Source organism: Phragmites australis, chromosome 23 (assembly GCF_958298935.1).
Source record: "Phragmites australis chromosome 23, lpPhrAust1.1, whole genome shotgun sequence".
Classification (NCBI taxonomy): Eukaryota; Viridiplantae; Streptophyta; class Magnoliopsida; order Poales; family Poaceae; genus Phragmites; species Phragmites australis.
Window position 1 is genome coordinate 17,371,136 of NC_084943.1, and position 19,369 is coordinate 17,390,504.

At 44.3% G+C, this 19,369-nt stretch overlaps 1 protein-coding gene and 1 pseudogene across 1 annotated transcript; one reads left to right on the forward strand and one right to left on the reverse strand.

The window, feature by feature from the left end:
• Positions 1–5,302: 5,302 nt before the first annotated feature.
• Positions 5,303–6,763, reverse strand: LOC133906019 (probable serine/threonine-protein kinase PBL7; annotated as a pseudogene).
• Positions 6,764–8,390: 1,627 nt separating this feature from the next.
• On the forward strand, positions 8,391–19,025 carry LOC133905874 (transcription initiation factor TFIID subunit 4b-like). The gene is made up of 13 exons (XM_062347658.1): positions 8,391–8,702; positions 11,905–12,407; positions 13,073–13,168; positions 13,322–13,996; positions 16,153–16,265; positions 16,391–16,478; positions 17,030–17,165; positions 17,256–17,311; positions 17,379–17,435; positions 17,519–17,662; positions 18,095–18,160; positions 18,230–18,488; positions 18,604–19,025. Exons 2-13 carry the CDS (start codon positions 11,931–11,933, stop codon positions 18,762–18,764), a joined length of 2,328 nt encoding a protein of 775 aa, XP_062203642.1. The 5' UTR covers positions 8,391–8,702; positions 11,905–11,930; the 3' UTR covers positions 18,765–19,025.
• The last annotated feature ends 344 nt before the right edge of the window (positions 19,026–19,369 follow it).

Sequence of the window (19,369 nt, forward strand, 5' to 3'; positions counted from 1 at the left end):
CGGCTTCGTGAAGTCCATTACAGTCCGCCATCCAAGCAACTCGCCACGTCAAGTACTTTCTATGGTTTTCTTGCGGTAGTATGGTGACACGAAATACTCCAACTCTATGTTATCCTTCGCGCAATAAGCTAGCACATAAGAGCAAGGCAAATGCATCAGTGATGGCTTGTTAAAGGTGCACTCGCACTTGTTGTCTGCTAGCCACAACCTACATTTCATTGTATGTTCATGCATGCTGATGCCGAGTCCATCCTTTGTCATGCAACATCACCTCGAACACGTGCTAATGGTTACCAACAACTAAAACCCTATGCTTTTGGCCCTTCCCGTTCTTCTCTTCCATGTAAGATGTTATCTTCTTCGTGTATACCCTTTGCGGGTTGGCCATATGTAGTGCGGCCTTGCTATAATGCTCTCGGAGATACCGCTGCGCTCCATGAGTAACTCCCTCCACAATTGCCACCAACAGTGACTTATTCCCCTTCATTACCCAATTGTAAACCTCAGCAAGGTTAGTTGTCATAATGCTATAATGTGAACTATCAATGTCCGCAATGAGTGCCTATTTCTCCAATAGTTCGTGTCTGATATAGTTGGACAAACACTTAACCCTCCTTCTACATTTTCTCCTCCTTGTCATACTTTGCGATTCAAGTGGTAAAGGCTCTAAGCCCTCGGGCTCCTCCTCCCTTAGTATATCTGGCTTCTTCAAAACTTCTTCCATGTGCCTACCAGTTAATCTATCCAACTCTTGCCACAAAGCATCAAACTTTCACCTTTGGTTCTATTTGCACAACTTCTTAAAAAGATTCATCAACCTCTTGCTTTGAATTGTTTGTAGAAGTTTACTCCAAGATGCTGCATGCACAATGGCTATCCAAATTTGCCCACGACAATACCCTAGCCGCACCACTGTGCAATGTATTAATAGCATTCAACAAGCTTGTATGGTGATCGTGAGGAAACACGTTTGGCCTGTTACCAACAACACCTCTCTTAACCCACTGCAGGAACCACAACCAACTATCCATAGACTTGTGTTCAACGAATGCAAAAGCCAAAGGCACAACCTAGTTCTCACCATCTACCCCGATGGCTATGAGTATCTGCCCCCTGTATTTGCCTATGAGGAAGTCACGTCCATGCACATCAGTGCCTGACAATGTTGGAATACCTCAATCATACAATCGAACGACCAGAAGGCCCGCTGAAGGACTCGATATCCATCCTGATTTACAAAGTCATAAGTAGCAATGCAATTTCCCAGGTTCCTCCCCTGAATAACCTCTAGCAATGAAGGTAGGTTATGGTACGAGTCCTTATATGTGCCAAACTTCTTCTCTAGCACCTTCTGTTTTGCTCTTCAATCCATGTCATACGAAATCTTATACCCAAATCTGTTGTCAATAGCATACATAATTCTAAAAGTGGACATACTAGTCTTCTTCACAATCTCTGGGTACATCTCCTTTGCCACAAATTCAGCAGTCATGTTCCCGTGTGCGCACAGAGGTCAGCTCAAGTTGCAAATATGCTGCTCAATAATGGATGCTACCCATATAGTATCACACCTCGGCAAGAAGCCATGGACTCGCCACGTGCCACCTTCAGCGAAACATTTCACATCATATGTCCGAGGATTGGAAATAACCACTTTGAACTCTCTCTTCTCCGAGAAACACCATCTCTTCACTACATGCTGCAGATGGATCTTGTCATGAAACATCTACCCTTTGGTAAACCATGATGGGATCACATTGTCATGATGACTCGTATCCATCGTTCACCATCAAATTCTCCAATGTAGAATTTGTACATTCCTCTAGAATACCACTTTCCATGCCCCTTTCGTTCCAGCAACTGAATGGTCAGTGTCGGAGGGTGAACTCCTCAAGCAGGGATCCGAAGGGACTCCCTTTGAGATTCGGCCGGAGGGATGATTCTGAATCTATTTTGCGGGAGAAATAAATGGGTGTAAATGCGATGGCAGGTGGAATGGAATGATCAGATGCAGAATGTAGTAAATGCACTGGAGGTTTTTAGACAGGTTCGGGCCGCACTGAAGGTAATACCCTACTCCTGTGTGGATGCTATAAATGCACTGAGAATGTCTCTCAGGGATGTTGCTGGTTACAAGAATGTTTATCTATTCTAGAGCTTCGGGCTCCTTGTTCTTCGGTGGTCTCAGCTTCTGTGCTCGTACTGGAGTGTTCAAAAATCCCAGAGTCGATTCGGGGGTCGGAGATACTCTTTTTGTGTCCACCGGCTCCTCTTAAATACTCGCCGGTAGTAGCGTGCCTAGAAAGGGAGGGCACGAGTTCCAAGGCGCCATAAATGGAAAGCAACCATCATGGGCTGCTGCGCGAAGTAACGGGGGGGGGGGGGGGGTTGAAAACGCGCCCCCCGCCCGGTCTCGGTCGTCATGATGTCGTTCTGCAACGGGCACCGCGAAGAGGGCCCACCGGGCAGCCACTGAACGGCCCGGCGTGCCCGCCCGGTCTTGTACGCCTAACACAGCAGGGCAGCAGGCGGGGTGCCTTGGGCCTCGCGATGTTATCCCGAGGCATGCCGGATGACGCGGGATGGGACCCGTGCGTTAAATGTCCCCACGTCCTTCTGCTAGAATGTGGCAGGGACTGACACCGAGCGTGGCAGGAGCAGTTGGAAGTGACAGGCCACGCGCCCTCTTAAATGCGCCATCGAGTCTTTCACTGGTTGACACCTCACCGCTGGACCTCTGTGGGGGCCACCGACGAAGGACTTCTTAGGCCGTCGGGGAACCGAGTGCTCGGGGGTCACTGTTCACATCCCCGAGCACTCTCTCCCGGATATGCCCTTTCTTGGTCCTCAGGGAACTGAGTGCTTGGGGGCCACTGTTCACGGCCCCGAGCACTCTCTCCCGGAATTGACTGTTCAGATCCTCGGGGAACCGAGTGCTTGGGGGCCGCTGTTCGCGGCCCCGAGCGCTCTCTCCCGGAACTATCTTCCTTGGGTCCTCGGGGTACTCGGGTGCTCGGGGCCACTGTTCGCAGCCCCGAGCACATCCTTCCCGGTACTCGGCTTTTCTGGTCGTCGGGGGATTTGGGTGCTCGGGGGCCACTGTTTATGGTCCCGAGCACTCTCTTCCCGGCACTTGGCCTTTGCGGATCATCGGGGAACTCGGGTACTCGGGGACCACTGTTCATGGCCCCGAGCACCCTCTCCCGGGACTTCGTCTTCTCGTACCTCGCGGAGATGATCCCCGCGGGAGGGCGCCACGTGGCAAACTGCTGATCTGGCTTCGGGACTCGGGGACCCCTGGTTCCTGATTCACCGACAGTCGGCAATTCCAAAAATCTAGGACAAGCTATATATCCATTTGCAAAACTTGAATGCCTAACAGTCGATTGTCAATTCTAACGCGACGGAAGTGAAAACGATTGGGTGCGCTGCGAAAATTGGCAGCGCCAAACACTTGGCCAAAAACACATACTTGGCTAGACCTCCAATCCGGGTCACATGACGTGTGTTAAGACGTACCCGTAAATATGTATGGGCATGCATGTGATCTATGTGCATCCGACTTGTACTTAAAAAAATCTTTTTGGAATTGTGCCCAATTATAATTTGTACATATCAACTATTTTTTTTCTTTTCACTAGTAATCACGCACGTGCAATGCATGTTTCCCAATAAAGCTCGTGCAAAACATGATATTTTGTTGATTAGCAATAAATTTTATCCAAATAAAAGAAGAGATTCATACTTGATATTTTTTTCAATTTACAGGATCATTGAAATACAAAGAGTTACATGCCTACATGTTCAAGTTGTTTTGCATTTTCTATGGTCATAATAAAGTTATCACTACACCAGAATGTATATCATATATTACTTGACCCACAACACTCCCCTGCTGTTTTGTCCTAAATGCCATTGGACCTACCAGTGTTAATGAACTTGGTACTTCTGTTTGAAAGCGACTTCCAAGTGTTGATACGCATTCTCAATTTGTTCTTCAAACGTGGGCAAAAAAATATCATTAAGGAAGCCTGATCAGCATGTACAAGATCATTTAAGCTAACATCATGTTATAAAAATTTCAAGGCGCTACAATCATTTGACTGATTAACCTACGATAAAATCAAGGGACCTCTTCGGGATACAAATAAATTCATGTCCTTTAGCTGTAGGAAGTCAATTTATCTTTCCAAACTGTTACTAATTCTTCAAACCAGAATTAGATGGATGTACCTCACCATAATTGAGATTGCAAGTTGGATAGCTGTCACATGCAAGGAAAAAATATTCCCTCTCATACATTGCAACCTGCGATCTGAATGAGTTTGAGCTCTAAAGAAATTGTAACCTGCGAATTGCAACCTGCGATCTGAATGTACATTAGTTTATGAATGTACATTAGTTTATGTCGTTTGGAAGGAGTCGACAAGCTCCGATGGTACTGTTATTTTGCTGTGTACACTTTCTCTCATTTATTCATTCCATTCATTGAAATAAACATGCCAACTTATGTCTTGTTTGATACTAATAAGAGATTATTACAGTGCATCTTAACACGAGAACTAACCAAGCACGCATCTTATTCAGTTCAGGACTTCACTTCTGGTGAGGTGAACTTAGTAGCTTATTTCCAATCCAGCTCATACAGCATGAAACGAAATGAACAGGGACTGACAAGTAGAGTAGAGGTGGAAATAAGCTCGTAGTATATATAGATCTTGTTGTTCAGTCCACTGGCTTGATTGGATCCGGCTATGGGGATTATATTTCTAGCTGCAGTGAGCAAACAAGAAGTCAGCCCAGTTTTCCTCCTCTGAGTTTATTTTAGTGAATCCACAGACAAAGAATAAGTTCATTTTCACTTTCATGTCCAATGGACTGGACACATCTCTATCCATGCCTGGAGTTTAGGCCTTTCTTCACTGCAGCAAATAAATCCTTGAACCGTTCAACGAACAGCAAGTTGCGATGACAGAATCCTGCTAACCATCAACTCATCAGCAAAGGCAGATCATGAATTGATGAGTTGCAGTCTCCTCTCCTCCCCTCCCAAAGCAAACTGCAACGCGTGTACCTGGAGTCGTGGACCACCACCATCCATCCCACTCAACACATCATAGACAGCTGACTGACATCCATCCATCGATCCATCGTGAAGCACCAACCCCCATCTCCTTCCTTCCTTCCTTCTGCGATTTCGATTTCCTACTGCAGTATTTTTGCTCACCTCAGGCCTCACCCATTATCAAACAAACAGCTCCACCATTCACACATCGAACACCTCAAACTCTCAAACATCACTCTATATTAGCAACCCGATATCTATATGCAGAGCAATGAAAATAAAGAGAGCAAGGGCCTAGTATAATCCCCTTGATGGGTACTGACCCTCAAGTGCAGGGCCTGCCATCAAGGGAAATTTCTTCATGTCTTTGAACAAGGGTCAGACCTGAAACAAACAGTGCACCAACAAATGTTACATACAATAATGGTGGAAGATAGACACAGGGGGTTTACTTTTTTTAGAGCAAGCAAAATCTTCTTTAGCAAAGCATTTGCCATGTCATAATCTATTCAACAGGTTACAAGAATGTCATTTGGGCGAGTAAATCTTGACCAAATTGATCATGCCAAAAATCAATGCAGAACGATAACTATATTTCATCTCAGCTTACTACGCTGTTAAGGAGAAGCTTGTCATGAAAATTGTAAGGGCAATATGTGCTCCAAGCAAAATTATAGCAGTGCTGACTGCTGAAAGAAGTTTTCCACATATAAATTTTCAAAAATTAAAAAGAAAGAAAGAGAGGAATTGAAAATCAACCTCCTATACTTCCCTTCAGATGATACGAAGGACTGCTGCAATAACACAACTTACTAATCTTCTGAGCTAAGGGCCAGATATCTGGTGAACTTTTCCAGAATACATTAACAATCAATACTCACAAGGAGTAGAAGATAGCACAATGTGCTGTTTTCCATAGTAATCATCTATACTAATCTTAGCATGGAGAAGGAGCAAAACATAACAAAAATAAAACAAATCAATGCCTTACCCCATAAGATTTTGCTCCACCGCAGTTCGGGTGTTGTCAATAGCCCTTCATCCGGTAATGATCTCCAAAAGGACAACACTAAAGCTATAGATATCTGACTTCAGAGTTAAATGACTAGTCATAGCATACTCAGGGGCGCAATATCCATATGTCGCCATCACTCTTGTTGAAATATGAGTTTTATCACCGACTGGGCAAAGCCTTGCCAATCCAAAATCAGGCAACTTTGGGTGATATCCCTCTCCTAGCAAGATGTTTGAACATGTCAAGTCACGATATATGACAGGAGGATTGGTTTTGTCATGCAAATACGCTAGCCCTTTAGCTGCACCAGCAGTTATCTTCATCCTTGTATTCCAGTTAAGTCACGCCTTACCCGTAGAAGGATCTGAGTAAAACAAGATCAAGTTGTGAGTATACAAATGTTAAACATTCAGTAACGGTGCTACCAAAACAAAAACTACAGTATTTCAGAACTTCAATAGCATACCATGAAGATGGTCCTCCAGAGAACCTAGATGCATATACTCATAAACCAAAAGCCTTAGATGCATATACTCATAAACCAAAAGCCTTCGATCGCCATCAGCAAGGTAGCCAATAAGGCTGACAAGATTTGGATGGTGCAGCAAGCTCAGCATCAAAACTTCGACAAGGAACTCCATGTTGCCTTGTAATCCATTACGGTCAAACTGCTTTATAGCAACCACATATCATGGTAACAAATGGCATACCATGTTAATGCAGTGACAAACTCTTCAGACGTTCAAGTTTTCCTCATACATCATGGCATGATATTGATGAATAGATGGATGTGCATCAATAGAATATTTTGGAGGATATATGTCAAATGAATATCAATAACAATCTATGCCAGTGTCTTTAGCATTTGATCTTATCCGGGAATGTTCTTGTGCAACCTTTCTACTATCAGTTAGAGCTTCAAGCAAATAGGGTAAGCTGTAAATAAAATTGGGAACCAATGCACATCTCAATTGAAACAAAAAGGAGGAGAAGGATAAGGGGTAGTGTGCTCACCACATCTGTATAGGGTAAGAGAGGACGGTAAGGAGTTGGACTAGGGAAGATGCCGCTATGCCGGGTGACGTCGTGCTGGGGGACGTCAGCAGCGCCCGAGAGGGAGGCCATGCACACCCAGCTAGACAGATCCGGAGCTATCAGTAGCGTAGAGCTCCCTTGCCTCTCCGATCTTACCGTTGCCCACCTCAGCACCGACCTACCCTCCTCTGCGCGCCTCATCAGATCTGCCGAGTCAATATGGTGATCTGAATTGCAGGGGGAAAGATCTGGACTACGATTTCCCGTGGGTTCGGTTGGAGATTCTGAGAGAGACGTGAGGAGAAGAGGAGGTGGAGTCCCGCATGGCCATGAGGTTGAAACATGAAAGCGAGGTAGAGGGAATAAACAAATTGCACGCCGCAAATCCCGCTCCGCTCACTAAGGCCTGCCACGTGAATCTCGCTCGGGTCGTGGGAGAGCACGAAGAGGCCGTGCAGGGGGCCCTCGCCGTCCGAGTCTACGGGTGACACGGTGGTGGAGGAGTGCTTGCCATGGCGCGTGGAGAGAGCGCGGATGCCAAGGAGAATAGCTAGGCATGGGTGACAGCGGGACGTTCGTGGTCGCTTGAGCGGAGGCGGCAGTGCGGCAACGGGTTTGGGGACGGGAGGAGTGCGTAGCGGCAGTGCGGCAATGGATTCAGGGAACGGGGACGGGGCGGAGTGCGGATGCGGCGATGGTCAACGTAAGAAGAGTTTGATTGGTTTTCCAAAATCACCGTCATGTACGGGGAAGGAAAGTGACGTCAGGTGGAGACAATCTCTAATAGTAGCGTGTTCAATGTAGGATGTAGATGTTCTGATAGAAAATCTAGAAAAAGTAACAATCTATTGTAACAACTCTTAAGAATAATTAATCGACTCATCTTCAAGTAGTTGATAAATAAATTTGTACATGTGTCTCATTTGTAAGTTGATGCGGCTAATGATCACTCCTTCGGTTTGCAACTCTATACACACAACACCAAATTTGTCAATGGTTTGCATCTTGATTCTTGTTAATTAAAATTGATGAAAATTTTGCTTTAAATGTTAGGGGCAAAACCTTAGATTTGCCATCGGAGGGAGCATTTGGTTTAAATTTTGCTTCAAATGTCAGAGGCTATTTGTCAGAGGACCAGTAAATAACAGCAATCTATCCCGTGTGGCCGTATGAGCCGTTCTTTTTTCCTCCAGTTTTCCAAACGGGCCCTACGTCGGGATCTTGGGTCCACCAGGTTTTTTTTTGGGCCCAACAGGTTTTGTCCGTGAGGTATTTGTCCCCTGTGAAAAAACAGCGCCAGGAAATTCTCAAAGATTGCCTCGCGGCGGCGCGGCGAGGACCCGCAATCGCCGCCGACTCCTGCCTGCGCTCTCCCGGCTCGCCGGCGGACCCTCTTCGCCGACAACGCGCGCCCGCCTCCAGGCCCACCCCCCCGCGCACCCTCTGCTGGAGATAGGCACGCCGCGTTCTTCCACTCGAAGGAACCCTCCTCTGCTTGGTAGCCTCCGCCGCCACCCTCCACCTCTCCTCTGGACTGGCGCGGGGTGGAGATACGTCCGGGCCTCGGATCGGTCCCTTCTCCTGCCGGTGAGGATTCTCTAGCCAGCTTGCTCGTCTCGCTCCGCAGGATCCCGTCTTCCCCATTGGTGTGGCCAATCAAGCCCGGGTCTTCCGCGGGGGGGGGGGGGGGGGGGTGCTGTTAGAAGTCGGTTTGTTTCCCAGTAATTTTAGGGCTTTGATTCAACTGAACCCAAGTACCCCATGCTGGCTTAGCTTGAACATGGTGCTGTGAGATACTGAGATTGATTAACGCGCAAGGATCTTTTTCCCCTTTTTTCTTTGCCTGTTTGTGCGATTAGGGTGCCATGATACGCTTTCCGTTGCTGATTTACCATTGGGGCAGTTGTGGTTGGCTCGGCTTTCACGCTGTCCTGTTGCTGATGGGCTCGTTTAGCACCGTGTGAAAAATTTGTTAGCATACTTGTTGGAACTAATCTTGATATTTTGCATGTTTATTATGTTAGTTTGAATAGTTGTCTAGTTCTTGGGATTGCAGCAGTACAATACCCGGTAGATCGTGAAGAGCTTGGCGTGCGAGATGTGCAAGCTGCTGTCTTGAACCGGAACGGACGCTCGGTGAGAAGCTGTGCTGTGTGAAACGGCGAGAGTGTGCATGTGCTACTGTCAGGAGCATAGGATGTGTGTTGAGTCTGCAGCTGAGTTAGTCTGCACAATGTTGAGTATGCGTGTTGAGTCTGCACGGTGGCCGTTCAGTGCTTGGTTGATTTGATCAAGTCTGCTGCTGGTTTCCTTAGTTAGTTTGTTAGGATAGTATTAGCGGTCAAGTTTGTTTTCCGTTTTAGAGTTTGTTATGCACGTTGAGCATAAGCCGCGGTCTGTGTGGGCTATGCGCATCGGGTGTGCGCACGATTCCCGGCTCGTGGGGTGGCACGAGGTCACTGGGACGTGGACTAGCACGTTCATCTCATTTGCTTATTTAATAAACAGAGAAAAGCTCGCTGCAGTTTGATTCGAGCACACAAAAATATTTCTACGTACGTCGTGTGATTTGACCAAGAGAGTAGAGAGGTGAGCAATTCACCAGTCAGCTCGCGTTCCAGGTGTTCTCGAGTGAGTAGTGAGCGAGGGCGCGACCAACATTTGGTATTCAGAGCCAAGTTATGACGAAAGACGATGCCGCGCGATGATGCCTCGCCGAGCAGAGCCATTGTGAGCAGTGGCGTGGGAAACTCGACGGTGATGGCAGGGAGAGTCCCGTACCTGATGCTGACAAGGACGAACTACACAGCATGGGCGATGAGGATGAAGTACCTCCTGCGAACCAATGGCGCATGGGGTGCTGTTGTTCGTGAGAAGGCGTCTGAGGGTGTCGATGAGAGCAAGGACCAACTGGCCTTGACGATCATCTCTTAGTCGATTGACGATGAGATGCTGTTGCGAGTTGCAGAGAAGGAGACCGCCTCTGATGTGTGGACAGTGCTATGCTCCATGCATGTGGGCGCTGAGCGCGTCTGGGAGGCAAGGATCCAGTCCTTACGTTTGGATTTTGATAGCCTTAAGATGAGTGATGTAGAATCTATGGATGATTTCGCGGAGAAGTTCATGGCGCTTGTTGGGCGCATCTGTGAGCTTGGAGATGCGATGGAAGAGAAGTACGGCGTAGGGCACAAAGACAAGATCAAGGTACAATGCTATAACTGCCAAGAGTATGGACATTATGCTTGGGAATGTCCTAAGAAAGAAAAGGAGGAGAAAACCTTGTTAGCTCAAGGTTACACAAGCGACGAACCAGCCCTTCTTTGAAGCTGCGTGGAGAATTGCATATCAAGATTAGGGGGTGATTGTTGGAACTAATCTTGATATTTTGCATGTTTATTATGTTAGTTTGCATAGTTGTCTAGTTCTTGGGATTGCAGCAGTACAATACCTAGTAGATCGGGAAGAGCTTGGCGTGCGAGATGTGCAAGCTGCTGTCTTGAACCGGAACGGACACTCAGCGAGAAGCTGTGCTGTGTGAAACGGCAAGAGTGTGCGTGTGCTACTGTCAAGAACATAGGATGCGTGTTGAGTCTGCAGCTGAGTTAGTCTGCACGATGTTGAGTATGCGTGTTGAGTCTGCACGGTGCCCGTTCAGTGCTTGGTTGATTTGATCAAGTCTGCTGCTGGCTTCCTTAGTTAGTTTGTTAGGATAGTATTAGCGGTCAAGTTTGTTTTCCGTTTCAGAGTTTGTTATGCACGTTGAGCATAAGCCGCGGTCTGTGTGGGCTATGCGTGTCGGGTGTGCACACGATCCTCGGCTCGTGGGATGGCATGAGGTCACTGGGACGTGGACTAGCACGTTCATCTCATTTGCTTATTTAATCAACAGAGAAAAGCTCGCTGCAGTTTGAACCAAGCAGCACAAAAATATTTCGACGTACGTCGTGTGATTTGACCAAGAGAGTAGGGAGGTGAGCAATTCACCAGCCAGCTCGCGTTCCAGGTGTTCTCGGTTGAGCAGTGAGCGAGGGCGCAGCCAACAATACTGAGGGCCTCTCCTTTCTTGCAGCTTGTTAAAGTAGGAAACCATGCAGTGGACTAGTATTTCTAGAGTCCGTGGTACAGTCTATAAAATTTCTCTAAGGTCAGTTGAGCAGTAAAGATTATAGATCAGAACAACAGGTGAAGAGGTAAGATTACAGATGAGCAGAGCTGATCAAGTTCTAGACTCTCTAGTCTTCACACTTCTATAACCCCCTCCCTCCTGACAGTGGGCCAGAACCCCGGAAAGTCACGCTTGACAACTTAAACGATGCCATCTGATGTCTAATTGATGAGGCGGGCTCGGGTGACTTGCTTAGCTAGTTGAGTTGGACACCATTAGTCGCCAATCCGGGCTGATTGTCGATGATTAAGGCCATGAATTCACAACATTGTCCTGGACCATAGGAAACAATCATGATTAGCATGACACACAGTGGCACAATTCATGGTACGTATGTCTAATGGATCATCATTTTCCTCTCCCTTATGGATGTGCTTGCTTATAATGGTGTGTTGCTAAATTGTTGTATTAAAGTATCTTGCACTTTCGATCCTCCTTTTAGACCAGGCTATGTGTGTGTGTGTGTGTGTGTGTGTGTATTATTTACTGTATCTCTTTATCCCATAATTTTTTTTTACTTGCAGCTTCCTGCTCATAAAAATCATACAAATCATAGCTTTTCAATAATGTGATGCTGCCACTTTTTTTCGGTGGTTATAAATAATCTCCACGCTTCTATCCCAGGTACTTTGCGCCAGGATAACAGTGCTATGTCAAAAGCTACAGATGGTCAGCTGCAAGAAACAGAGCAGGAAGGAAATGCTCAGGCAAGCCAACAAGCAGGGCAACATCATGTGAATGTATCAGATCAATTCTCCAAACCAGAACTGGTAACTGAAGGTTCAAAAAATGAACAACCTGTCCAAGTAGACCAACAGAATTCCCACCTACAACAAGAACAGCCAGAAAATCGACTGCAACAGGCTGAAACAGATAGCTTCCAGTTAGCTGAAAAAGAAACAGGGTATTTTGGTCAACAGAGTTTTGCAGGCTCCAAGGTGGATGTAGCTCAGCCCTCAGTAGTCCAGCAGAATGTGAAGCAAATTGTTGGGCAGCAAGCACCATCTGGTGCCCAGGATACAAGGAAAGGGCCATCTATACCATTTAATATGTTAATTCCGATCCTACAGGCACATCTTGATAGAGACAAAGATATGCAGCTTCAAACTGTATGGGCAAAACTTAGGGTAAGTTTTTAATCCTCTGTTATCAGTTGTCATGGTCCATGCACAATTGATCGGCTACATATTACACCTACAAATTTGTTCGGGCATATACTCCCTCTGTTGCTAAATGTACCTCATCTTAGAATACATGTAACCATGCAGTATTAGTTTTGACCATCGATATGGAAATAGAATATGTAGGTTGACCACATGAATTTGGATCACGACACTCGTTATGAAATTTACCTTTGTCGTATTTATTTCTGATGTACAAAATATTACAATATAAGGTGGTCAAAGTATATGTTGGAGAGCATGTCAATGTCCAACTCTTCATATTACCGATATGATTCTATAGACTTCTAAAGTATGTGTTTGTTTATAAAGCTAGTAGAGAAAAAAGAAATAATGGATTCTAGTGCTTCATCATTACTAAAGATAAGTGCATGACAAGTAAAATTAGTTCAAGGTCTGCATTTCCTTAACTAAATGTGTCGATCCGAAATAAAGTGAATGCATGACAAGATGGAAAAGAACATGTTTTTTCTTGTTTCTACAAGTTTGTTCCCATGTGAAGGTAGCAGACAAAACAACATTGACAAAGGCTAAAAGAACACACTTAGCACCAGTATTTACATTAGTATTGCTAAATGAACTAACCCAGCTGTATTGTTCTATGTTTGTAGCGCAATGAAGTCCACAAAGATGATTTCTTAAGAGTCATCAGGAATATCGTTGGGGATCAAATGCTGAAGCAGGCAGCCCATAAAGTTTTTGTACAGGTGAATGAATTGCATTAACTTCATTGCTGCCTTGACAAATAACTACTCATCGAGTTTGATGGAGCCACTCTAAATCCGAATATTTAGCGAGTTATTCAATTCTATGATGAATATTTCATGCATGTGCTTGCTTTGTTTGAACATTTTTTACAGATGCAAGCCCAGGCACAAAGAAATAACCAGGCAAATCCAAGTCAGCATTCTCTATTCTCTCAAGTGTCTGCACAGCAGACTCCTTCCAGTGGTTCAGCACAGTTGCATGATCAGAAGGTTAGCCCAACTGGGCCACCTAACCAGGGCCAGAAAAGCCAGGTGTCATCTTCACCTCAGGCTTTTGCACCACCGTCAGGCACTCAAGCGCAAAATAGTGTACACTATCTTGCTCATGCTAATCCCAACCAAAACCCTGACGCAATGGGAACAAACGCTACACAAAATCAACCACCTAGAGTGAACCCAGCAATTTCATTGCAAACAAAGAACAAACAGCCGCAACCCACACAATTCCAGCAGGCCTCACAGCAAATATATGGAGCAGGTAACCCTGGTGCCCAGGCTTACCCTCGGTCAATCACTGGTTCTCTTAGATCACCGAGTCCAGAACCAGAGAGACAGCCGTCCATGCATGCTCATGGAATGGCTCCTGCAAAAATTGGCCCTCCTCCTACTCACCCAATGATGCAGCACAATGCAGTTGCATGGCAAATGCATCAAAACAAGGAATTGAAAACCAATGCTCTCCCTCCTAATGCTAATGCAAAGGAAAATTCCGAATCTGCTGGCAAGGCCCGCGTGGTTACAGCAAATTCTTCAGCGAAAGGAAAGCAGGTGAATCCACCTCATTCATCATTTGACCTAGCTTTGATATGGCACAAGCTAATTACATTCTAAATGTCACATGTGAGTCAGTTGCTCAAGTATATCAACTTTGAATAATCCGAGCCACCAAGTAATTTTCATTTATGCGATTTGTATTATATATTCTTAATTTTTCTCTCTAGCATTTTTTTTTCATTTAATGCCCAATAAACAGAATAGAGAGACTCAAAATGTATGTTCGTGAGATCACTCTCATTATTGTTCGAATAGAAGATTGGTTATTCACTCACGTAGGATATTCAGCACTTTGATTGTATTAGCATTTTGGCAGAATTAAGTTTTGGAACATTTAACATTTGGAATATAGGATCAATTGTAGTGTCTTGGAGTCCAAGTTTTGTTTGTATTCTAAAATTTCAGGCAAATATCTACCCCAAACCACCATTTTTTCATCATTTGCAAACATTTAAACACCATATAATTTGTCAATGTGGACTGGTTGGGCATTTTTTGAACAGGGTCTGGTTGTTGCAGGCAGGGTAATTTCAAGACTGTAAATGTGGAATATTGGGTTCTGAGGGTAGCTTCCTGGTATTTGGTGAAGCGGGGAGAGAATAAGGGTGGCTTTACTGTAGGAGGCATATAACATAACGAGATGTGACCAGTGAAGCATGTGTAACCAATTATGTTGTGAGGGGTGAGCTGAGGTGTGTGGGAAGTGGTGCTGATTTGGCAGAATTGGTTTGTTGGGATGGGAATGAGTGTAGTAGGGGGTGCATGGAGAGAGGTTTAGGAGGACACTGAGATTCGGAATTGGTATTTACAATGTGGATTTGATGGATTTAGGGAAGAAGCTTCTAGACAGTAAAATATGCATGTTGCCTTCTAAACAGATCTAAAAACGACATCATTAAGTTGGCCTAATTTCAGGATAACATAGCATGCCAAAACTGTGTTTCTGCATACATTTACTTTGTCAGTAGTTACAAATGAGATGCTTCATAATAGTAAATGAACCTATACATAATCGCTTGATATATTTTCAATATATCTAATATTCCAATCGTAAGTTCTGTTGACACTTTTTAGCCAAACTCCCAACTATGAGTTCCATTTGCTAGCTTACAGCCTTCATTCAGATGAGGTGAAGTCCACATGCATTTTTATTTTTGAATGACAAACAATTAAAATGTGATTTAGTCAGAAATGAAAAGATATAGGATTCCCCCCCTGTGTGACTACCTGAATAGCCGATTTGGTCCTCCATCTTTCACTGGAGGCTCAATTCCGTCCCTCATTTTTCAAACTGGCCAATTGAGTCCCTCAACTTCCGTCTTCGGTCCAATTTCATCCCTAATCCGATGTGGCAGTCCACGTTGGCGTGCTTAATTAGCAGGGTCTCGTAGGGTTTTTTGGTGGGCTTGTGCGCACATGCCAAAAGTCGAGAGTGCCTCTGCATACCCCTGCATCACAGCCTGGGTCAATTTGATTCAGGGTTTGGCAATTATTTTTGCCGAAATTGAGGGTAGAAGGGATCATTTATTGTCGAACTTGGTTCGTTTTTCTAACTGGTCTATTGAAATTTCTGGCTTCAGTGCAAGCAGAGGCTTTGATGCTATTTTTTAATTGCCAGGTATCAAAGCCTCTACTTGCGCTAAAGTCAGAAAATTCAATAGATCACTCAGAAAAACGAACCAAGTTCGACAACAAACGATCCCTTGTACCCTCAATTTCGGCTAAAATGATTGCCAAACCCTAAATCGAATTGACCCAGGTTGTGATGCAGGGGTACGCAGAGGCACTCTCGACTTTTGGCGTATGCGCACAAGCCCACCAAAAAATCCTATGTGACCCTGCTGATTAAGCACGCTAATGTGGACCGCCACATCGGATCATGCTGATTAAGCACACCAACGTGGACTGCCACATCAGATCAGGGACGACATTGGACCGAAGACGGAAGTTGAGAGACTCAATTGGTTGGTTTGAAAGATGATGGACGAAATTTAGCCTCCGGTGAAAGATGGATGACCAAATCGGCTATCTGCCTTTCTGTTTTTATATACATATCACTTGCATTTCTTTCATACTTCATGGCAACTATGCAATCGTTTGATGCCTATTCACATGCAATTCATACATTACTCATCTTTCTGTCTTGTTAGGGACCCCCTAACTCATCTACACCGAATGCTAGTGGAGGTGCGAAGAGTAACAAGAAATCGGGTGGGCAAAAGAAATCATTGGAAGCAGCAGGCTCTATGCTGCCACCTTCAAGGTTTTTTGCTCATCCACATTAATCCATCTTTTCTGTTTTATTAACTGAAGTCTGAATGTACGATACTTCTATGGAGTATTTACATTTTTTGTATAGCCCTAATCAAATTTCTCTTTTGTCATCAGCAAAAAGCAAAAGACATCTGGAACCTTCCAGGCACAAAGCATTGATCAACTTAATGATGTCACAGCTGTTAGTGGTGTTAATATTAGGGTATGCGCACCGCTGGTTGATGTTTTGCTCTATTTTCAATTTTTTATACAGAAATAACGTTCCTTCTGATGGGCATTGGCCTCTGTTTGTCAATTTGTGGTTGCACTGTGCACATGTGCTATATCACCATGATGTAGCACATGTGATGTTAGATGTACTTGCTAAATTTCGATACCAAATTCTTCCACACTGCAGAGTACCAAAAAGCAAGCACTGCATCATCTCTAGTTTCTACAATATGGATGAAATGGATATTATTTTGCATGTGTGTGTAATTTTACTTTTATAACATTAGTGCACTTTTCCCACCCTACGTGGGATTGCTTATGCTATGCCTGTTGGGATACAAGGAATGTTCCAAAGAAATCTTGTAAAACTATTGCATACTGGACATGTTATGTCTTGTGTATCTTCAAAATTTCACTATCTATGCATCGTCTCCTGCACCTTTCGAGTTTTTGGTCCAGTGCATCATGTGCACTGTAGGTATCAAATTTGTGCACTTTTTTTTATCCAATTAACATTTTGCCGATGCTGTTTTACTATGACAGGAGGAGGAAGAACAACTACTGTCTGCCCCCAAGGAAGAGAGCCTTGCCTCACAAACAGCACGAAGAATTGCACAGGAAGAAGAAGAAGAACTCTTTTTACGGGAAGGCCCACTTCTCAAGAAACTAGCAGAAATCAGTTAATTTCTTTTAACTTATTGCCAAGTCTGTAAAACCATTTTATATAAACTTTAATGGAAACACTAACTGTTCACATGGTTTTTGATAGCTCTGAAATGCAATCTGAAGAACATTAGTGGTGATGTTGAGCATTGTTTATCAATGGTGAGTTATCCTTATGATTTTCATCAAGAATCTAGCACAATATATTTAACTTCAATTCTTCCATTAGTGTGTGGAGGAGCGGTTGCGAAGATTCATAAGCACTCTCATAAGAGTCTCAGAACAGGTTTGTTTCTCTTTTTGTTACAAAGCACTGAATGATGGCATAATTTACTACCTTGTGATACTAACCATTCTTATTATTGTTAGAGAATTGATGCTGAAAAAACTGGGCATCGACTAGTTATTACTTCAGATGTTGGCCGTCAAATTTTGCTAATGAACCAGAAAGCTAAAGAAGAATGGGATAAAAAACAAGCAGAAGAAGCTGACAAGAACAAGAAACAAACTGAGGTGTTTCATAATCTCCATTGTATTTGAATCATGCAACTTTGTTTCAAAAGTTATATATCATGGTAGTTGATTAGTTTACCGAATCGTTAACACTATACTTACTTTTGTTTATTTATGCACTACTGGATTTTATACTGGTTAGTTTACAAATCCTTAAATTACACACACGTTCATCAGTTTCATTTGTATTTCAAGCGTTACCCGTATCAAAATTGAACAATTCTACATTTTCTAAAGGGAATTGGCTTTCAATTTTGGTATCTTTGGCTTGCTCTATACATAACTAGATTGTTGGAATATAAATCGGCCCTGATTTACTGCCAGAAGCTTGACAGATTATGATTCACTTCTCTCCATTATGTGTTTTGTTATGGATCATGCTGAACTTAAGTATCAGTTTCTGATTTTGATTAACTAAATCCTTTCCTGTAGGCTGATGGCGGTGGTGGTGTAGAGCTGGAAAAAGAAAAAGAGGAAAGTCGTCCAAAGAATGTCAAGGTAACTTTTCTGCTGAGCTTTCTCAGTTCTGACAGTTCTCCTTTTCCTGACATCCTTGACCTCTCACAGCCCAACAAAGAAGATGATGATAAAATGAGAACGAATGCTGCAAATGTTGCCGCCCGACAAGCAGTTGGAGGAAGCGATATGCTCTCAAAGTGGCAGCTGATGGCTGAACAAGCCAGACAGAAGCGAGAAGGCCTTGATGTGGCTGCTGCTCCACAACCAGGTAGAGGGCCAGGTTCAAGGTCATTATCCAAGCTTGGGAAAGGCCCCGGTGACCACCAGGAAGCTTCAAAGAGGAGCCATTCTGCAGCGTTCGGATCTGGTAAAGCCGCAAACCTCATCCTCACTGTCTCAATATGAGTTGATCTTTGCAGTTTCATATTGCGTTGTTAGAAAACGTCTCAGACAAAGGATGCACATGACAATGTTCGTTTCAGGAGGCATGAAAAGACCGGGCAGGGCTCAGTTCACAGGACCGCAACGAACCATCTCCGTCAAGGATGTGATCAGCGTCCTCGAGAGGGAACCTCAGATGACGAAATCGCGGCTGATCTACCGGCTGTACGAGCGGTTGCCTGGAGATTCTACCGCAGACTAGGCTGGACTTACTGTGGTGCATACCCATGGTATTTAACAGCGTAGAAGCATGACCCGCTGCTCCTTCCATCTGGATTGGACTTTGGAGTGGAATGGCAGAGTGTATATTGGTGACAAATCTGTAACACATTAATGGGGGCGCATCGCCAGCAAATGGCTTCTGTAGAAATTGCAATGTAGGGGGTATTCTGGCATGCATGGTTCAGGTAGTCTGCATTCGCTTGTGCACGGTACCAAATAATTACGACTGAATTTCACAAAACCACTGCTGAACTACCACAAAACCATGCTTTTAACTCGAATTTTGTAGAATTGCACTTTTTGTTCCATGTTTCGTAATTCAAATGACGTTATCATAATCCACTCAATGTCAAATGGAGTGCAGATTGACTAAATCCAATGGCAAACATTTTCTTGTAGGTACCGTACAAACAAGTAACACAAGATTGTACAATTACACAAGGAATGGAAAACTAACACAAATCGAACAGGTGTACATATACGTATCATTGATAAAAAAAAAAAATTCAAGCTCATGAGTAACAAGATACACAAATGGCGAGCTATAAGCTAGCACACGATGGGCTTGTTGGGGTGCATGCTGAA